The following is an 18,737-nucleotide window of genomic DNA, read 5'->3' as shown; positions in this document are numbered from 1 at the left end:
ATTAATTAATTAGTAATGAATACATTATTCGTATCCTTGGATAAGGAAGACTCTTGAGATTTGACGACACTAACGTAGCAGCAACAACAGTTAGCGCGACGAAGACAAACACCTCCTAAGTTGTTATTTCTAGGATTGCAATAATCATTGCATGTCCCGTCGTCTGTACATGCTATTCCTGAGTAACATTGCATGGTTTGTCCTGTTTGGTTCAATTGTTATTTGTTTATAAATTAGTATCACTTGTGCACCATTTATGCTTCTATTCCAGTTCAATTAATTTTATTAATATTTTTCTATATTAAAGATACAATTTCTTTGTTTTTTATAACTAAAATGTCACTAATACAACTATTCAAATTTTAGACCAATCAATTAAACATATTTTTGCCAACCATAAATTTAAACTAAACACTCTAAATGGAAACCGAAGACAGGGGAGAAATGTTTACAAACGAAACCAAACAAATCCAAACAATAAGCAAACTATATTAAATAAAGTCAAATAATTTATAATGTAAACATAATATTTTAACATGTTACCCAAATTTCATCAAATTTTGTTAGAATAAAATCTCAGTTTGAATTCTCACCATGATATTATAGAAAAATAAAGATAATTTTTTTTGCATTTAAGAAAATTTAACCCCAAATAAATAAGCAAAATAGTTTATCCTTGAAAATGAAAAATATGTATTACCAGAAATCATGGGGAGAAGGATAAGAGCAAAGACCATCACCGATACAAGAGATAAATTATTCTTGAATCCCATTTCGCTAGAGGATGCAACAAGTATTAGTTAGAATATACTCACTTTAATTAGAAGATATAAAGAATAATGAGCCTATAGAAAAGTAAGATTCAAATCAACATTAGAAGAAGTAAGATATCTAATAAGAACAATAGCAAAAATAGATACATCGATAAAAACTAATATCTTACAAATATTAAGTAATATTGATCTTGAAAATTTATTTCTACACTGGTTGATAAGAAATCGTTGTCTTCTCCTATATAAAATTGTGAATGTCTTAGGAATTTATACATATTTAGAACCTAATTTAGGAAATTCAGAAATTTGATTTTAATAATAAAAACCATTGATTTCTTTTTAAGACTTCCAGATTATTATTATTATTTTTTTATTTTATTTTTTGGTAAACCTTCGCAACTATTTTTGATGCATGCATACATTTGTGTTACCAAATTAAAATACATAAATAATGTCAATAATGAAATTTTTCAAAGCTAGCAAGATTTAAAGCTGTTGACTTAACTCACATTCAAGAAGAAAAACTATATTCTTAGCACATTTACATAATTAATAATGTCTAACAATGAATTTTTCAAAGCTAGCTAGATTTAAAGCTATCCTCTCAACATACATTTAAGAAGAAAAACTATATTATTAGCACATTTACATAATAATGTATTTTTTCAAAGCTAGCTAGATTTAAAGCTATTTTCTTAACATATATGTAAGAAGAAAATATATATTCTTAGCCCATACAACAATAAAATCTTCAAAGCTAGCTAGATTCAAAGCTATTCTCTTAACATACCAATTAAGAAGTATAACTATATTCTTAGCACATTTACATAAAGATGCACAACAATAAATTTTTCAAAGCTAGCTATAGATTTAAAGCTATTCTCTTAACATACATTTGAGAAGAAAAACTATATTCTTAGCACATTTACATAAAGATGTACAACAATAATTTTTTCAAAGCTAGCTATAGATTTAAAGCTATTCTCTTAACATACATTTAAGAAGAAAAACTATATTCTTAACAGACTTTTTACATTTTAATGTTCTCAAGTAGACAATAGATAAATGTATATACTATTTTTTTTCTTTTGTGGCTTTAACCAAGAAACAACAAAGACATTAGCACCATGTTTCCCATTCAAACGTCTTCTACGATGGATTTTGATATGTAATAGATTTTTCCATTATGTGTACTTCTTTTCTGTTTTTACCTTTTAGTTTGAATTTGTCATTCTAGAAATATAGAAATAATACTTTAATACACATAAATTTCCAAGGAAAAAAATACATTTTAAAATAAATGGTTATGACTTATGCGACTAATCATTATCTTCAAAAATTACACAAATTCTATCCTTCGAAACCCTAACTCTTCTACTTCGCCTTATACTTTCTACGGCAGCCGAATTCGACCAACTCCATCAACGCACAAAATTCTTCAATACAAACCTGACCAATGAAACGACGGTTAGTTTCTTTCTATGTTTTAGGATTCCTTAACAGTAATCTCCAAAACTTAAAAACCAATTCGTGTCTTTTGTTGTGGTCTTTGGCAGCAAAAGAGGTCGAGGTATTGTGAATGCGGACAGGATCAGTCAGTTGCCTGAGGCTTTGATTATTCAGATACTGTCTTTGCTTCCTACAGAAGTTGCTGTTACCACGAGTGTTTTGTCTAAGCAATGGCAGTTTCTGTGGAAGATGTTGCCTAAACTCAACTTTGATTCTTTAGATCAGAGACATGAATTCAAAACATTTTCAAAGAATGTTAAAAGGGCTCTGCTTTCACATAAGGCTCCGGTTCTGCATAGTTTGCATCTCATAGTTCATTTACATTTATGTAATTCAATGAATACTGCAAAATTGATTGGCATTGCATTTGCCTGCAATTTGCGTAAGTTGGTACTCGAAGTTGATGGGGGACGCTTCTCAATTCCTGAAAGCTTGTATAACTGTGAAACGCTAGATACCTTGGAACTCAAGTATTCGATTCTTATGGATGTCCCTTCTTCGATTTGTCTGAAATCCCTTAGAACTCTGCACCTTCACTATGTGGACTTCAAAGACAATGAATCAGCTCTTAACCTTTTATCTGGCTGTCCTAATCTTGAAAACTTGGTGGTGCATCGATATCCATTCAGCAGTGTGAAGACATACACTATTGCGGTGTCATCCTTAAAGAGACTAACAATTTATACATCAAGTACTGTTGATCCGCGCGCTGGATATGTGATAAATTCTCCTTCTTTAACATACTTGAAGATTGTAGGTCAAATTGGGTTTTGTCTGATAGAGAACGTACCAGAGCTGGTGGAGGCAAGTATGATTGTTTCCTCTCAGATAATCAATAAGAACCTTCTGGAATCTCTAACTTCAGTCAAACGTCTGTTCTTAGAATTCTCACCCTTGATGGTAGATTTTCTTGCAAATTGATTAGATTAGTTTTTATCATATTGTTTTTATATAAATGTACTAATCCTGACTCATGAACAGATTAAGTTTCCTGCTGGTAGTATCTTCTATCAGCTGGTATATTTGGAGCTACTGACACATGAAGCAGAGTGTTTGAATCTACTTACTCTAATGCTTAATAGTTCTCCTAAATTGCAAATTCTAAAGCTCCTCAGTGTAAGCAATGTTCATATCGAGCTTGGTTTTCGTTTTGGTGATCTAACAATAACATTGATTACATGTGTTTTCCTCTCACTGATCAGCCAAAGTATCAAAGTTGGAAAAAAGATGTTGTTGGGAAATGGAATAAGCCAAAGATTGTTCCTGAATGTTTATTGTTTCACCTCGAGACGTTCATGTGGAAAGGATACGAATGGAAACGAAACGATGAGACCGAAGTGGCGAAATACATCCTAAGTAACACAAATCGTTTGAAGAGAGCAACTTTCTTCTCAAAACCCATCAGTTCTGAAGAGAGAGTTAAAATGGTTAAGAATTTGAATAGTGTGGTCAGGGCTTTGAATTCATGTCAGCTTCTCATTAAATGAAAAAGTATATAAATAGTGAGAGAGTCTTTGTTCTCACATGTAACTGTTACTCTACTCTTTGTTTCGATCTATAAATAGTGAGAGAGTCTTTGAACAATAATTACTTCAATTTATAAATATGAGACAAATGGATGTATTTAATGATTTATGAGATATTATAATAATTTTTTTGTAAATGATAATCTGGTGTGTACAAATGTTAGTGTACAAAACTATGTTTAAAATATTGGTTTACGAATATATGAGATTGATGATATATAAATATAAAAATTATTATAATATTAAAAGAGAAAAAAGTTATCTTTAAAAATATATTTAAGAAAAAAAAAAAATGTTTTAAAGAAAAGTGGTCCCATCAATTTTTCTCTTATCTCTCAATATAAAGGGCATTTTAGCATTTTTATTTTATTTTGTCTTATAGTTTATTACACAAACTAGATTTTAACCCGCGGTATACCGCGGGACGATTTATTTTTTAAAAGTAATATATATTAAAATTTGCAAATTTTATTTTTATAAAATATTTATATTTTACAGCTTATAATTGTTATTAAGTAACGCTATACCACGAATCCATGAGACAATTGTTAAAAAACTGAAGTTGTAACCCCTATTAAAACAACATATTAATAATATTTTAAAATTTTATAAATATTGATTCAAATACATCCACCATATAACCCAATTCCAAAATAAAACATGTTCTATAATTTCTTTACCCGTCCCGTGATCTTTTTTTTAAAGTAGTAATTTTAAAAATTTAAGAATTATTTTTTATATATATAAGTTTTGCAAATTGTATCATTCTCTAATACATTTATATTTTATAGTTTAATTTTATATATAGTAACATTATACATACCACATAACATATTTGATTTTATATAATCTTTTCTAAATTAGGATGATTTGATATGTTTAATATTAGTGGTCTTAAAAAATAATAAATTAAAGATTTAACCCGTATTAAAACGGTAGATTAATTATATTTTACATTTTTATTAATGTTGATTCAAAAACCTGTCACTCCAAATCCGTCTTGCCAAAAAGTCATTTATTTTATTAATATTAATTTTATTAATGATATGACTCCGAATTATAATCTAAACATTTTAGCTAATAACATAGGAGTACACCATATTTATTTAATAAGAGAATGTATCATATGACCCGAATGCATTTTTACCCAAATCCACCAAAAAAGTCTTGCAAAAATACTATAGAGATAAGAAACGATAGTCGGTTTTGATAGGTATAATATTAGCAAATATATTAGTTAGCTTAAATTAGTTAAAAAAATACAAATTGAAAAGGTATATTATACTTTATTCGAATATAGTATCAAAACTTATATAACACAGAGATTTGATAATTTTTTAATTGTTGAATACTTTTTTTTGTGCTAATTTTTATGTGATTAAGATTTAATTGATTTTGTATATAAAATATGAAATTGTTTTACGAACTTATTTGTTTATAATTTGGTAACAGATAGATATTTGAGTATTCAATATATTTTGCTTCAGTTTATGAAATCTTTGATGACCCGTCTTTAGATCCAATAAGCCCTATAATCTAGATTAACCTGCAGTATACCGCAAGTAGGCTTATATTTTAGTTAAGCTAAAAACTTTTATTGTAAAGATGATTTAAAAAATATGATATTATTTTATTTGATTTTAAATGTATAGTAAACTGTGAGTTGTATATGTTTTGTTGATATTATCTATATTGTTTAGTGTTTAAGATTATACACTTGTAGTTTGATTGTTAATTTAAGAGTTTCACATGTAGTATACCATCTTGTATTAATATCGATCTAAACCCGTTCAATTCTAGGATTTTCCGGCTTGTATTAAAAATTGAATCACATCATACACATAAAAAAATCTAATATGTTATTAATTATTATAGTATATAAGATTATAAATTTTCAATATAATATGTATGAAATTGAATATAAATATTTCAAATTATGACCCGTTACTCAGTAGAATGTTTTTTTAAATCTATTTTTCACCTTTATAATATTTTTCATGTATTGAACAGTTTATATTCGTTTTTAAAAATTCAAATTATGGCATATGCGAAAAAACTCTAATTATTTTTTTATAATGATGATATTATTTTTCGCAAAAATAGAATCATATAAAGATGAGAAGTGAACTATAATAATTAATAAAAAATTAATATGATAATTTAGATATCAAATCTAATTTGTTGACTTTAATAGGTTACTTTTTTGGAAATTAATAATGTATTTCGTTTTTCTAATTAAATTAAATTAGTGAAAATTTAGATATCAAATCTTATATGTTTATTTTGATTGGTTATTATTTTTGAAAATTAATAATGTATTTCGTTTTTTTAATTAAATTTAATTAATTAAATTAGTATTTGACTTTTTAATCTTTAAAGAGATAAATTAATTTACTTTTTAATCTTTAAAGAGATAAATTAATTTACTCTTTAAAATTTTATTTCTAATGGCATACCTATGTAATTACTTACAAAAATTAAGGTTATATTTAAAATGTACTTCCCAAATAATATAGTAGGATTTTCTATCTCACAAAAAATAAAAAAAGTGTCTATTTCTCTAACTTTTCAAAAAACTACCTAGTTTGCAAATTATTTTTGAAAAAGTGTCTATTTTTCCAAGAAGCCCTTTATATAATCTAGTTTGGATGAAAAAATGAGAAAGAAAAAACCAAACTCATATCTATTGTGAGCGTGATACAACTCTTATTTGGAGCTACTCTTAGTTTTTTGGCATTTGGAAGAAGCGATTGAGAAAAAAACGTTTGATGCGTATGTATGTTTATTTGGTGAAACTAAGTATGGTAAAAATAGAGAAAAAAATTTATCTAACAAAAAAGGAGAGGCTTAGGTATGGTTCCTTGGAGAAAGCATTCCCATAATCGTGGCAGCTTTGAGGAGGTGGAAAGACAAAAAAACGGTTATGGACTCTTTCTTATGCCCCCAAATATAATAGCTGCTTTTACTTTGTTATAGTTTGTTTGTTTTACCATAAAAAGAAGTGAAGGAAAGGATATTAATAGCATACTTCGGAGCTCTAACTTTTGCCATCTCCGCGTTGCTCTTTACCTTATTCAAACTCGAGCAGCACCGTCTGCATTTTGAGGGTGAAGGCGTATATCATAAGGATTTGAAATAAATTGGACAATGAAATGATGGTTACTTTCTTTTCATTGTTTAGGATTCCTTAACTTATAATCTCCAAAACTTGGGACTAGCATGTCTTTCTTTGTTTTTCTTTTTTGATGTTTTTGACAGAAGATATGATGGTGACAGTATGAGAGAGACCTAGATGTTGTGAATGAAGACACAAGACAGGATCAAAGAAGTCCGGCTACGAAGTCGGAGTATAAGTATGGATGTCAGATGAAGTAAAACCATTTTGGTAAAGATGACAGACCCCATTTTATGTACTATCTATATGGTCAATTCTAACAAGTCACTCACTCAAATTCATGAAATATACAATGCAAAAAAGAAAGTCCCGTCGAACCCTTTGATGGGTGTTCCATCGATATTCGGTTAACCGTTGGCACTTGAATTCTTTGCTATACGAAAAGTTTGGTTCAATTTCTTCCGGTTCATTAAAGTTACCGGTTAATATTCGTTAAACCGGGACAGCTTGACTTGACCTAAGAAGAGCCCTAGTATCGTTTTTCATGTTTCGGTTTCTACGAAGTATTTGCAAATCGTTCTCTCTTCTCACTGAAACCCCTAAATTCGGGTCTTGGATTTACTCGTAAAATCACAAAGTTTATATTTGTGTTGTGATTTTGTGAATTGTGTATCAAACCTTTCTCTCTTAGGTAATCGTGTTGTTAATAATATTAACTCTCTTCGTCTCGTGCTGTGCACAGTGCATAGAAGATGGATCATGTAAGCAGTCTGCCAGACGAGGTTCTTTATCATATATTGTCCTTCCTTACCACAAAGGAAGCTGCTTTGACTTCGATTCTCAGCAAAAGATGGCGCAATCTGTTTACGTTTGTACCTAATCTTGATATTGATGACTCTGTCTTTCTCCATCCCCAAGAGGGTAAGGAGGATAGGTACGAAATTCAAAAGAGCTTCATGAAATTTGTTGATAGAGTATTGGCTTTGCAGGGTAATTCTCCCATTAAGAAACTCTCCCTCAAGTTGAGAACTGGCTTTGATTCACACCGAGTGGATGGTTGGATAAGTAATGCCTTGGCTCGTGGTGTTACCGAACTTGATCTGCTAATCATTTTGTATACAGCAGATTACTATCTGCTGTCTTCAAAATATTTCAGGAACCTGGTTACGCTGAAGCTAAACAGTGTTCGTGTTGATTGGTTAGCTGCTGGTGACATATTCTTACCAATGCTTAAAACCCTAGTTCTTCACTCAGTTAGGTTATGTGTTGATAAGTATTTTTTTAGTGCTTTACCTGCGCTTGAGGAATTAGTCTTGGTTAGTGTTAACTGGGGAGGTAAGGATGTCAACGTATCAAATGCAAGCCTCAAAATCCTAACAGTAAATTACAACATTTGTTTAGGCACTTTTTCGGTTGATACACCTAGTCTTGTTTACTTCTGTTTCACTGAGTATGTTGCTATAGACTACCCTGTAGTTATAATGCAAAACTTATTTGAGGCTAGAATCAGCCTTTTGGTAACTCAAGATCAAATCGAGCGAGCAAGAGCGCCAAATATCGATTGGGTGGAGGATGATGTTGTTCTCCGACTAGTTAATATGGAGAAGCTCATAAAAGGCATACGTAATGTTCAGTATATGTACTTGTCTCCGAATACTCTCGAGGTCAGTTAGCGTTAAAGTCATGTTTTGAGACATGTAATGGCAAAAAGTCTAATAGTGTTTTGTCTTGTTTTCAGGTTCTTTCTCTGTGTTGTGAATCGATGCCAGTGTTCAACAATCTCAAATCGTTAACTCTTAAGAGTCACAAGAGTCGAGGATGGCAAGCAATGCCAGTTCTTCTAAGGAACTGTCCACATCTAGAAACTCTAGTCCTTGAGGTATAGTTACAAGTCATTTTTGCCAAACGTGTACAGACAAGTTTTGAACTGAATACCTTAACTGTCTCCTTTATGCTTTCAGGGTATCTTGCACCATGTCACAGATAAATGTGGGTATGCTTGTGACTGTGTTTCCCGAGAAGAAAAAGGTTGTTCACTCACATCTTGTCCAGTAAAAGTGTTAGAGATTAAAGGGTTTCGAGGAACGATAAAAGAGATGCACATGATAAAGCATTTCGTGAACTATTTTCCTTGTTTGATGGAAACAAATATTTATATTGAAGAGAGTGGTCCTCCAAAGCTCAGAGTCCCCCAAGTGTGTGAATTTATCGCGGAGATGATGGAACACTACGGAAAATCATCCAGTTTCAATGTCCAGCTCCTAGTGGGTGGTTACTTGTATAAGAAGTGGACTGCACAATGAAGTCTTTAAAGAACAAAAGTTTCTCATAGTTATGCCAAAGTCTCTTTTAACCTGTTTTAAACTAAACCAATCGGGAAACTGTAGTTTCTTTTCGTCTTCTTCAATTTCCAATGTTTACAGTCATTTACTATTGATCGCCATCAATTTTCTTTGAGTTGTTCATCGTTAAAGCTAAATGGACAAAAGTACAGCAGAAGCCTAACTTAAAGCTTACTACCGCAAAACTTAACATGTTCAAGAAACCAAACGAAGTTTACTATGGCTTGTCTAGATTTTGCTCTCTGGAGTTGGATGTTCTCTGCAAATGGAAACCTCCTGGTTTCATATACGAAAACAAGCCTTCATATCTTGAAAATAGATTGCAGCTGTATAATGTGACTCAAGCTTTGTCGAGCATAGTTTTATAGTTGTGATGTAAAAAAGGTGTACTAGCTAGGGCACATTGATGAGTCTTCAAGGAAGAAAACTTACTCATAGTTTTGTTCGGAAGCTAAATTTTAGTTATGATTTCATTTATAAATTATAATATATAAACTCTCTTCTTCTTTTTTTCAAATTAAAAGCTTTCCAGTAGCCAAAATATAGTAGCATATTTGATGCTGATTTCTAATAACTGTAAATAAAATTTACATAAATACTTTTTGAAGATATCAAATTATTTATACATAATTCCACTAGATATAATTAGATGATAAAATAAAATATAATGTGATTACTTATAAATATAATTAAATCCGATTACAAAAACATATTTTGAATTTATTCTAGAGAAATATTATTTTTGTAAATAATTAATTGAATTTATAATAACAATATACTTAATCTAATCACAACTATAAAATGAAGTGCTTGTCGGAATTTTGTTGTATGAAGTGCATTTGGATTTCATATTCATGTATCATTTTATTCTGATAATAGAGAATACATAAAATGAGGAATTAATTAGTAATGACTACATTGGTATCACCGGATATGGAAGACTCTTGAGATTCCAAACCTGTAGGATGGCAGCAACACCGACCGATCGTTTGGTGAACATATTTTTGACAAAACCCTCCTTTGCTGAATCCTTTAAATCTACAAAGTTCGTTGTATGTCATATCGTTTGTACATTTTGATCCCGCTATACAGGGTATGACTTCGACTGCATAAACAAACACATTAGCAAGATATTGTAAGTACCAAAATGATCAATTCCTAGTTTTATGAATTTGTATTATAGTGCATGCATGTTTATGTTTCTGATTCCAGGGAATTTTGATTATTTATTTTGACTCCGGCAAAATATGTGTTACCTGAAATTATTGATGGAAGGATGAGAGCAAACACCATCAACAAAACTAAGAGAAAATATGAAAACTTCTGAGTGGCCATTGTTTATGTTGCTAGAGAATACAACAAAAGTTTGTTAGAATATTCTTGAGAAACCAAAAAAAAACTGTAGAAAAGTACACTGATAGTAAGAATATTAGATTTTACAAAAATCTGAAAGATGTTATTGACTCTCTTTGAGATTCAAGTGGTTTCCTTTCAACATTTCTTATGAAATTATACAACCCAATTTACCTTTCTTTTTGATATATTTTGATGTTGGGAATTGACTGTTTATGTTTTGGCTATGGTTTTTCTATACTATGGCTTATATTTATTATTATTTCTTTCTCTTATTTGGTTATTTAAACAATGATGATTTGGTCAAAGGGGTTGTTATTAATTTATGCTCAGGTTCATGATTATGATTAAATAGTTTTGTTGACCACCATTTTATCTGAAGGGGTTATAATTTTTTTTCCTGTTTAGATAAATAGTTAAGCTGACTACAATTGTATAAGACTTGCTTCTAAACGTTGATAGAATCTACTTTAATTGTTTCGCAAACCGGCCGGTTTAAATTGAGTGGCCGATCTAAATCCGAACACTTAAACCAAAACCTAAATCCGGTTTAAGTTGACTGTACATTTGTCACCTCTTCTTCTTCACCAACTAACCCCATTTCTGCTTCTTCTTCTGCTTAGAGACAGAGAAATAGAGAGAGATCGCGTCGGCACAATCTGCAATTTCCAACATCGACATGTTTAACTCTACAGCGTTGGTGATTTTCGCCATTCTTTTCCTCTTAATCTCCGCCGATGCGTTCCCGATTCCGTCTCCCAACGGAGAGATCGACGCAATGTTGATCCGAAACAGTATCATCGGAGAAGATGAAGATCTAATGCCAACTGAGATCAGCCGGAGAGTACTGATGGCGCAGAAACGGTACATCGGCTACGAAACGCTAAGGAGAGACATGGTTCCTTGTCAGAAACCAGGAGCTTCTTACTACGATTGTCGCTCTGGACAAGCTAATTCTTACAGCAGAGGCTGTGACACCATTACCAGATGCGCTAGAGACACAAACGACATCAACACATGAAGGTAAGATCCAAGAAATTGCCAAAATTGGAAGCTTTTTGGCCGAGGCAAGTAAATTATATGATTAAGCTTTTGCATTGCTGTTGTTATATATGTGTTTTTGACATAAGAATTGTTATAATATATGTAACTCTGCCACTAGTTGGTTATCAATGTTCAATTATTGAGATCTATAAATTATATTAAGTTTTTTTGGTAGATTGATTGATAAATTTGGGTGTTTGTTTGCTTGTTTTTGGGTGCTTTTGGACCAAATTAGAATCTTTTCACTTAGGATTCTGAGATTTTTGCTAATTACACGAGCAAAGGAAAAATCGTGAGAAAGCAAATTAAACTTGCAATAAGTCCTGGAAATTCTCAGCGATGTGTTTCAGATTGGCATGAAAGAAAGGGAAGCAGTATTAAAATTATCATTAATAACACCAAATCATCTATAGTTTATTTTTAGTAAGTATAGAAAATCAAGAAAGTAGTCTTAACAATGTAAATAAACCACCAAATCTATAAACTCCAAAGAAATGAACATTGGAGGTCCTCAATTCATCTCTATAACGTATGAGTTTTGGTGATAAGACGTAGAAATTTGTCGAATTCAACACCGTGGATTTCTAGATTAATTCCTCTCAAGTACTACACTCAAAGTTGTACAAGCCCAAGTTTGCATCGAGAACCAGAAGAACCTCCTCATCATTCTTGGTCGAACGTACTGGTTTCATGCGTTTCGTAGGAAACGCTAATTCGAATCTTACTCCATAAACTCTCGAGGCCGTACTCGTTCACCACTTTGAATTTTAACCTGCCCCCTACGTAGTTCCGCCACTGGTTTCGGGTAAACAGTTCATGTTTCAGTTCGGATCAGATATTATCATGTACCCGAATACCAAGCCTTAAGACCCATTTTGGTATTTATCTAGAACGGGCTTGGACTCTTGAGTATTTTCAGTCGGGTTTGGGTTCCTACTTCGAGTCCAGTTTTTATTTTCTACCCCTCTCTTTGTAGGAACGTTCACATTCTTCTTGCAAAAGTAATAAATTTTGAAATTTTCAAAGCAGATTTTATCAGTGATGACATAGAATTGAAGAAAATGAAAACGAATCTTATAGCTAAATGCTATCAAAAATTTATATTGGAAAAGCCTTTTTGAATACTTAAGAGAACTTTGAAACGTGTACGATAATAACTACAACCATAAAATCCCCCACGAATCGAACCATGTGTTGTTCGTGTCCTAACACACATTATTAAAGATGAGCATTTGAGACATTCATTCAACAAAAGTCGCTAACACTGGGATGCCGAAAACAAGTTTCCCCTTTTTTTTTGGTTTCTCATTTGTTTGAAGAGTACAACGCTAAACAGAACACACAAAATAAAATCAAGAGGGAAACTAAACCAAAAACTAATTTAAGTTTCATGAAAAATGGAGAAAACAAGCACAACCTTCAAAAGCCAATAACCCTTATTAATACTGATATTTGGTCAACTTCATCAGAAGACCAATATCTCAAACTGTTCCACTCTCCCACCACAACCCAACACAAAACCACAAGTAGATCCGAACCTGAACCGCTTTGTCGACTCTCTCTCTCTCTCAGTACCTGTAGTGAGGAGGCTTGTATGGTCCCTCAATTGGAATGCTGACGTAGTCAGATTGGTCCTTTGACAGCTTTGTAAGCCTGGCTCCAAGCTTGCCCAAGTGAAGTAATGCAACCTTCTCATCCAAATGCTTGGGAAGAACGTACACCTTCTTCTCGTACTTTCCGCTTGCTTTCTCGTTCCAGAGCTCGAGCTGGGCAATCACCTGGTTGGTGAAAGAGCAAGACATCACGAAACTTGGGTGACCAGTGGCACAACCCAAGTTCATCAGACGACCCTCAGCCAAGACAATGATTCCAGCCTTGGTCTCTGGGAACACCCACCTGTCAGTCTGTGGCTTGATGGTGATACGCTTCACACCAGGGTAAGTCTCAAGTCCAAGCATGTCAATCTCATTGTCAAAGTGACCAATGTTGCACACAATAGCGTTGTTCTTCATCTTCCTCATGTGGTCGACCATGATGATGTCTTTGTTACCGGTGGTGGTGACAAAGATATCAGCTTCTGAGACAACATCCTCAAGGGTAAGAACCTGAAGTCCTTCCATCAAAGCTTGAAGGGCACAGATGGGATCAATCTCAGTCACAATGACTCTAGCACCAGCAGTCTTCATGGCAGCAGCACAACCCTTTCCAACATCACCATATCCACAGATAACAGCAACCTTTCCAGCGATCATGACATCAGTGGCCCTCATGAGACCATCAGGGAGTGAGTGACGGCAACCATACAAGTTGTCGAACTGTAAATCAAGAACAAATGAATTTATCAGTAACAGCACATAAGTGTAAACAAAACGTTGAATATAAAATCAAAGAAAGCATGAGAAATATTGACTTTTCATGCAAATTCTGTAACCAAGGAAGGACTTTTCTCTACTAGATCGTAATACTTTCAACAACCAACAATGAAAAGCTTGCTTCTACTTAGTGATTATGTTGTTGTTAAGCCTATCGCATCAAAAACTACAGAGCTAAAGACCTAGCAGATTTATCATCACTAGTAAAGAAACAAATCTGAAGATCAATACCTTGCTCTTGGTGACAGAGTCGTTAACGTTAATGGCAGGGAACAAAAGAGTTCCATTTTGCTGCATCTGGTAAAGCCTCTTAACACCAGTGGTAGTTTCCTCAGAGACACCAACAAGTCTCTCCTTCATCTTGTGGTACTTCTTAGGATCAACTTGAAGACCTTCCTTGATAATAGACAACACGATCTGAAACTCAGGGTTATCAGTAGAAGTAGGATCAGGAACTTGACCAGTCTTCTCAAAGATCTCCTCAGCTTTAACACCCTCATGAATCAAAAGAGTAGCGTCACCACCATCATCAACAATCAGATCAGGACCACCACCTGGACCCCAATCTAGAGCACGCTCGGTACACCACCAGTACTCCTGAAGAGTCTCACCTTTCCAGGCGAAAACAGCGGCGGAGTCACGAGCGATGGCTGCGGCGGCGTGGTCTTGAGTGGAAAAGATGTTGCAGGAACACCATCTGACTTCAGCACCGAGAGCAGTTAGGGTTTCGATGAGTACGGCGGTTTGGATGGTCATGTGAAGAGATCCGGTGATTCTAGCGCCTTTGAATGGCTGAGAAGGTCCGAATTCGGTACGACAAGCCATGAGTCCAGGCATCTCAACTTCGGCGAGCTCGAGTTCGAGACGACCGAAATCGGCTTGAGACATGTCTTTGACCTTGTATTCACGGCCACTTGAGGTCTTCTCGACGAGCAACGCCATGGTTGAGCTAGATCTGAGATTTGAATCCGAAAGGAGGCAGAGAGAGAGAGAGAGAGAAGTGTGTGCGAGGAGAAGAGAAAGGGAGTGACAGAGAATATATAGATGAGGTCAAAATGAAATGAACGGTTCAGATTGTTTTGAGGGTTTGGTGGATCTGGTAGAAGTTGTAATCCCGTGGATGACGGAACACGCTGCACGAGCGGTATGACCCGTGTTGTAAGCTTGTCGTGGGTTAGATCGGACGGTGATGTGGGAGGGTGGACACGTGGCTGTGTTTTATTTGTTTCAGTGAATCGTAGATCGTAGTTATTGACTTATATTGAGAACCCTAACGGGCCGTCACAGTAGCCCAAGTGAAGAATCAGTTGATATCTTTTCGATGACTATTATCAACTGTTGTTTATTTACGGTATATTTCTGTTGAATCTTGGTTTAACAATTCAAACTACATATTTAAAATTTGTAACATTTTTTCCCAAGAAAAACAATCTAGATCAGTTTATAGTCCCGCTTGTATCGCGCTAATGGTATCACTCACTCAACGGTCATATGGATTATGCATTGTTCTCGTATCATTTTCACTCTAAAGTCACTTAAGTTGCATTATCATTCTGCCATGAATTCCCTCGTCTGAAGTCATTTAATTTATGAGATCTCGTTCGTCTGATTGGACCACGAGAAACGTCCCATGTTCTCCGCTTATTGTAACGACATATTTCTAAATTAATGCCTTAGATCTACCACGACATGTGAATGTGACTTTTCTGTTTGTTTTTTTTTTTTGGTTAACTTTGGCTAAATCCTTTTACATATTTCAGAACATTTTGTTTATAAGATCCGTCAATTTTCATATTAAAATAGACAATTCAACCCGCTATATACGGAAAATTGAAATCTAGAACTTTTTATTTATTTTTGTATATATATAGGTTCTTTTTTTAATCAAAGAAACAAATATACAACTTATTCAAACCTAAATTATCAGATTTAACACCTAAATCCCAGTATGAATCCGTATTAAAGTTGGGTTGAAAATAAAAACAATAACTTGTTTTTGAAGAAAGAGTATCAATAGGTGCAAATGCAATAGCCACCAAGCATTTACACTAGTGGCATTGTGTGTGTGTGTGTGCTGTTTGGATCTGGACCTGCGCGTGTAGGAACGTCGGTGGATCTGACTGATCTTAAAAGATCAAAACAGAATTAAACAATGTGGTATTAATTATATTAATTATACTTTAGTATATATATATTTATTGTAATTATATTATGTTGTGTGATTTACCAAAAGAATCGTAATATTTCAAAGCAGCCGACAGTGAGAATCATAGCAATTATGTGGCGATGTGCGTTTCTTTTTTCTTGTTTTGGTGGTACTATGCAGATCTAACATGTTACTATCTTTATATGTTTATGAATTTTAAATGTACTTTTCGAATTTTAAATAGATCTTGTTCTCGATAGAAACTATATACATTGTACTACTTTTGCTATTAAACGAGTAACAATCGTATATTTCAATAAATTTATAATAGTCTATCTCCACCCATAATGTTTCACATCCGGGTGATACATAGCACTGACCATTTATTATCCCAAGACTTTGAGCACTCAAAAGACTATTTGATAAATTTATTCGAGAGTTATGAAACTGGTAGTGGTAGGTTTGGAAAATAAATTACACGAAATAAAAGCTGGAGGGTACTGGATTAAGACATTCGATTCTATTCAATCGACCAGAAAAGGACAACACTCGAGTTGTGTCAATTTCAGTGTAGCTTTTGGCTACAAAGGACATAAATATTTCTGAGTTAAGTAGACCAGTAATCTTATAGCTTATAAGACAGTGACAAAAGTTTATGGTAAGAAGATTGAGTAGTATCTTTGGGCTCTCCAAATAATGGTGAGTTTGTTACAATTTACGATGAATAATCTTGGTGACTGGTGGCTTATGCTATTCTTACAAATGGCCAGCACCAAGTCAAAATATATATCTTCTCGAGGAATTCTACGAGGCGACTCAACCCGATATATCCATATGTTTTTAGTATATGCACCGAAGTTTTGATCCAAATGCCTTAAAAGGCCGAGTTTCGAAAAATGATTTTGGAACTCCGAATATCATAAAACTGTCAATGATAGCTTATTCTTTTGTTGGGCAACGAAGGAGGAAACTAATGCACTAATGAACATTATTATTACAACTTATAAGTGAGATTCGGAGTCAAAATGTCAAATTTGGAAAAATGTTGAAGAGGAAGAGGATTTAAAGACCATTTTCAGCAGTTCTATTAATGTAATCTACAAAAAATTTATATATTATTTACAAAAAAATGTAATTTTATCGAAATTGTTTCTATTGGAAATCGATCGAAAATAATAAAATATGATATAAAAATATATTACTTCTTTCAGTATATGAGAAGTATTTATTAAAATTTTTAAATGTGATAACATACCGGTAAAACTATTTTTCAAAACAGAAAAAGACAACACAATTATTTGAAAAACGTGAAAATTTGGTATTTCATTTCTTTTTGTAAGCAAACCATGACGTATAAAAGAAAGAATTCATTCTAGGTTTTAATATATTTTAGGAATAATCTCACCGGTCATCATACAAGTTTAGCAGAAGAATAATCTCACCGGTTTCATTATGTAGTATGTCACCATGTCGACACCACAATAGGAGTATATATATGATATGACTCCAAAAGAATTGTTATTTAATTAAGAAAGTATTATAAGACAATACTTTTCGTTGTATTTGCGGAGGTAGGTGGGTTTCCAATTATACAGGTCTAAAAATCGAGGTTGGTGAAGCTTACTTTACAACAAAAGTCCTCCTCTATTATTCTACCACATGGAAAAAATTCACCAAAACGTGATTTACACATACTCTCACTTTATTCTAATATTTAATATTTTTGTATTCATATTTTACGTAGATCGTTTAATTTTCTACATGTCGAATAAATAAATAAACACTATTAAATTGACTTTAACGTTCAAACTTAAAAGTTTACTTTTACCAGCCTTTTTTCTTTACTGAGTAAATATTACCTGAAAAAGACATTTTTCTAACTTCAGTATTCTGTGTGTTTACGAAGAAAATGAAGATCTTCGTCACATCACATGTTGACCTCAGATCTGCCAATACCACTAGGCACTACGTTACTATTTAATGACCACATAATCAAATCTTAAATTGAAAAGACGATTTTGACCCTCACCGACTCACATGCATACAAAACCACCTACTCTCCTCTCCAAACCCCATGATCATGCCATTCTCTAGCAAATATTAAATACTTAATATTCTTTGATCAACCGAGGGCACGATGCAATAATAATAAATAAATTTGTTAACCATAACAACTCCTCAATCGTGTAGTTAGTTAATTAGTATGTCCACGAAAAAAGGTTTCAAAGGGAGGCTACCAACTATTTCTTGTTTATAAAAATGTGTGTTTAATGGCTCTTTTCATATGCTAAATTATAAAATTTGTGACAGAGAATATCTAAGACTTTAGTGGAATAACAAACTTATTTTTTCTCATTAGAAACTGAGAGTATCGAAAAATAACAATTTGTACACATTTCATTTGGCATTTTCAACATAAGCAAAATGGGCGAAAGAGTTGGATATGTTCTCTAACTATAATGTGATGTTAATTTGGATATGGTATCGATTAAGTGATCTAGTCAGGATGCTAAGCAAAGACCACCAATTTCTTATAATGTTGGGATAATGAATAGTG

The 18,737-nt window shown here is 33.0% G+C and overlaps 6 protein-coding genes and 1 long non-coding RNA gene across 13 annotated transcripts; 3 read left to right on the top strand and 4 right to left on the bottom strand.

Moving 5' to 3' along the window:
- Positions 1 to 5: 5 nt before the first annotated feature.
- Positions 6 to 773, bottom strand: AT4G13968 (Protein of unknown function (PD694200); the record flags this gene model as incomplete). The annotated part of the gene is made up of 2 exons (NM_001036553.1): positions 6 to 202; positions 701 to 773. The coding sequence occupies 2 exons, from the start codon at positions 771 to 773 to the stop codon at positions 6 to 8; spliced, it is 270 nt and encodes an 89-aa protein (NP_001031630.1).
- Positions 774 to 2,330: 1,557 nt separating this feature from the next.
- AT4G13965 (F-box/FBD/LRR protein) lies at positions 2,331 to 3,769 on the top strand (the record flags this gene model as incomplete). The annotated part of the gene is made up of 3 exons (NM_148317.5): positions 2,331 to 3,182; positions 3,264 to 3,398; positions 3,485 to 3,769. Coding segments are annotated over 3 exons (1,272 nt in total), but the record flags the coding sequence as incomplete, so codon positions are not given.
- Positions 3,770 to 6,685: 2,916 nt separating this feature from the next.
- On the bottom strand, positions 6,686 to 7,209 carry AT4G06165. Its single transcript, NR_141973.1, has one exon. It is a non-coding gene; the product is annotated as an other RNA (long non-coding RNA).
- Positions 6,855 to 9,342, top strand: AT4G13960 (F-box/RNI-like superfamily protein; the record flags this gene model as incomplete). Of its 4 annotated transcripts, NM_001340896.1 has the most annotated exons (6): positions 6,863 to 6,966; positions 7,067 to 7,193; positions 7,666 to 7,844; positions 7,913 to 8,587; positions 8,662 to 8,802; positions 8,885 to 9,226. In NM_001340896.1, the coding sequence occupies exons 3-6, from the start codon at positions 7,815 to 7,817 to the stop codon at positions 9,224 to 9,226; spliced, it is 1,188 nt and encodes a 395-aa protein (NP_001328196.1). In that variant the 5' UTR covers positions 6,863 to 6,966; positions 7,067 to 7,193; positions 7,666 to 7,814. The 4 variants fall into 4 exon arrangements, with proteins under 4 accessions (NP_001319927.1, NP_001328197.1, NP_001328196.1 ...); NM_001340893.1 differs by having other exon boundaries at positions 6,855 to 6,966; positions 7,666 to 8,587; positions 8,885 to 9,342; NM_001340895.1 differs by having other exon boundaries at positions 6,863 to 7,193.
- Positions 9,343 to 10,098: 756 nt separating this feature from the next.
- Positions 10,099 to 10,854, bottom strand: AT4G13955 (defensin-like protein). Its single transcript, NM_001340892.1, has 3 exons — positions 10,793 to 10,854; positions 10,522 to 10,611; positions 10,099 to 10,370 (listed from the first exon to the last, which is right to left on the bottom strand). The coding sequence occupies exons 2-3, from the start codon at positions 10,598 to 10,600 to the stop codon at positions 10,165 to 10,167; spliced, it is 285 nt and encodes a 94-aa protein (NP_001319926.1). The 5' UTR covers positions 10,601 to 10,611; positions 10,793 to 10,854; the 3' UTR covers positions 10,099 to 10,164.
- A 229-nt stretch (positions 10,855 to 11,083) lies between these two features.
- RALFL31 (ralf-like 31) lies at positions 11,084 to 11,835 on the top strand. Its single transcript, NM_117469.2, has one exon. The coding sequence runs from the start codon at positions 11,298 to 11,300 to the stop codon at positions 11,637 to 11,639; it is 342 nt and encodes a 113-aa protein (NP_567413.1). The 5' UTR covers positions 11,084 to 11,297; the 3' UTR covers positions 11,640 to 11,835.
- Positions 11,836 to 12,725: 890 nt separating this feature from the next.
- Positions 12,726 to 15,234, bottom strand: HOG1 (S-adenosyl-L-homocysteine hydrolase). 4 transcript variants are annotated; one of them, NM_001084918.1, is made up of 3 exons: positions 14,266 to 15,046; positions 13,768 to 13,977; positions 12,726 to 13,200 (listed from the first exon to the last, which is right to left on the bottom strand). In NM_001084918.1, the coding sequence occupies exons 1-3, from the start codon at positions 14,974 to 14,976 to the stop codon at positions 13,144 to 13,146; spliced, it is 978 nt and encodes a 325-aa protein (NP_001078387.1). In that variant the 5' UTR covers positions 14,977 to 15,046; the 3' UTR covers positions 12,726 to 13,143. The 4 variants fall into 4 exon arrangements, with proteins under 4 accessions (NP_001078387.1, NP_001031628.1, NP_001031627.1 ...); NM_001036551.1 differs by having other exon boundaries at positions 12,726 to 13,977; positions 14,266 to 14,529; positions 14,665 to 15,046; NM_001036550.1 differs by having other exon boundaries at positions 12,726 to 13,977; positions 14,266 to 14,610; positions 14,729 to 15,044.
- Between the last annotated feature and the right edge of the window lie 3,503 nt (positions 15,235 to 18,737).

The sequence above is a fragment of the Arabidopsis thaliana genome, chromosome 4, assembly GCF_000001735.4.
Source record: "Arabidopsis thaliana chromosome 4, partial sequence".
Taxonomy (NCBI): Eukaryota; Viridiplantae; Streptophyta; class Magnoliopsida; order Brassicales; family Brassicaceae; genus Arabidopsis; species Arabidopsis thaliana.
Note: the sequence above shows the minus strand (reverse complement) of the source record. Positions and strands in the feature narration are given on the sequence as shown.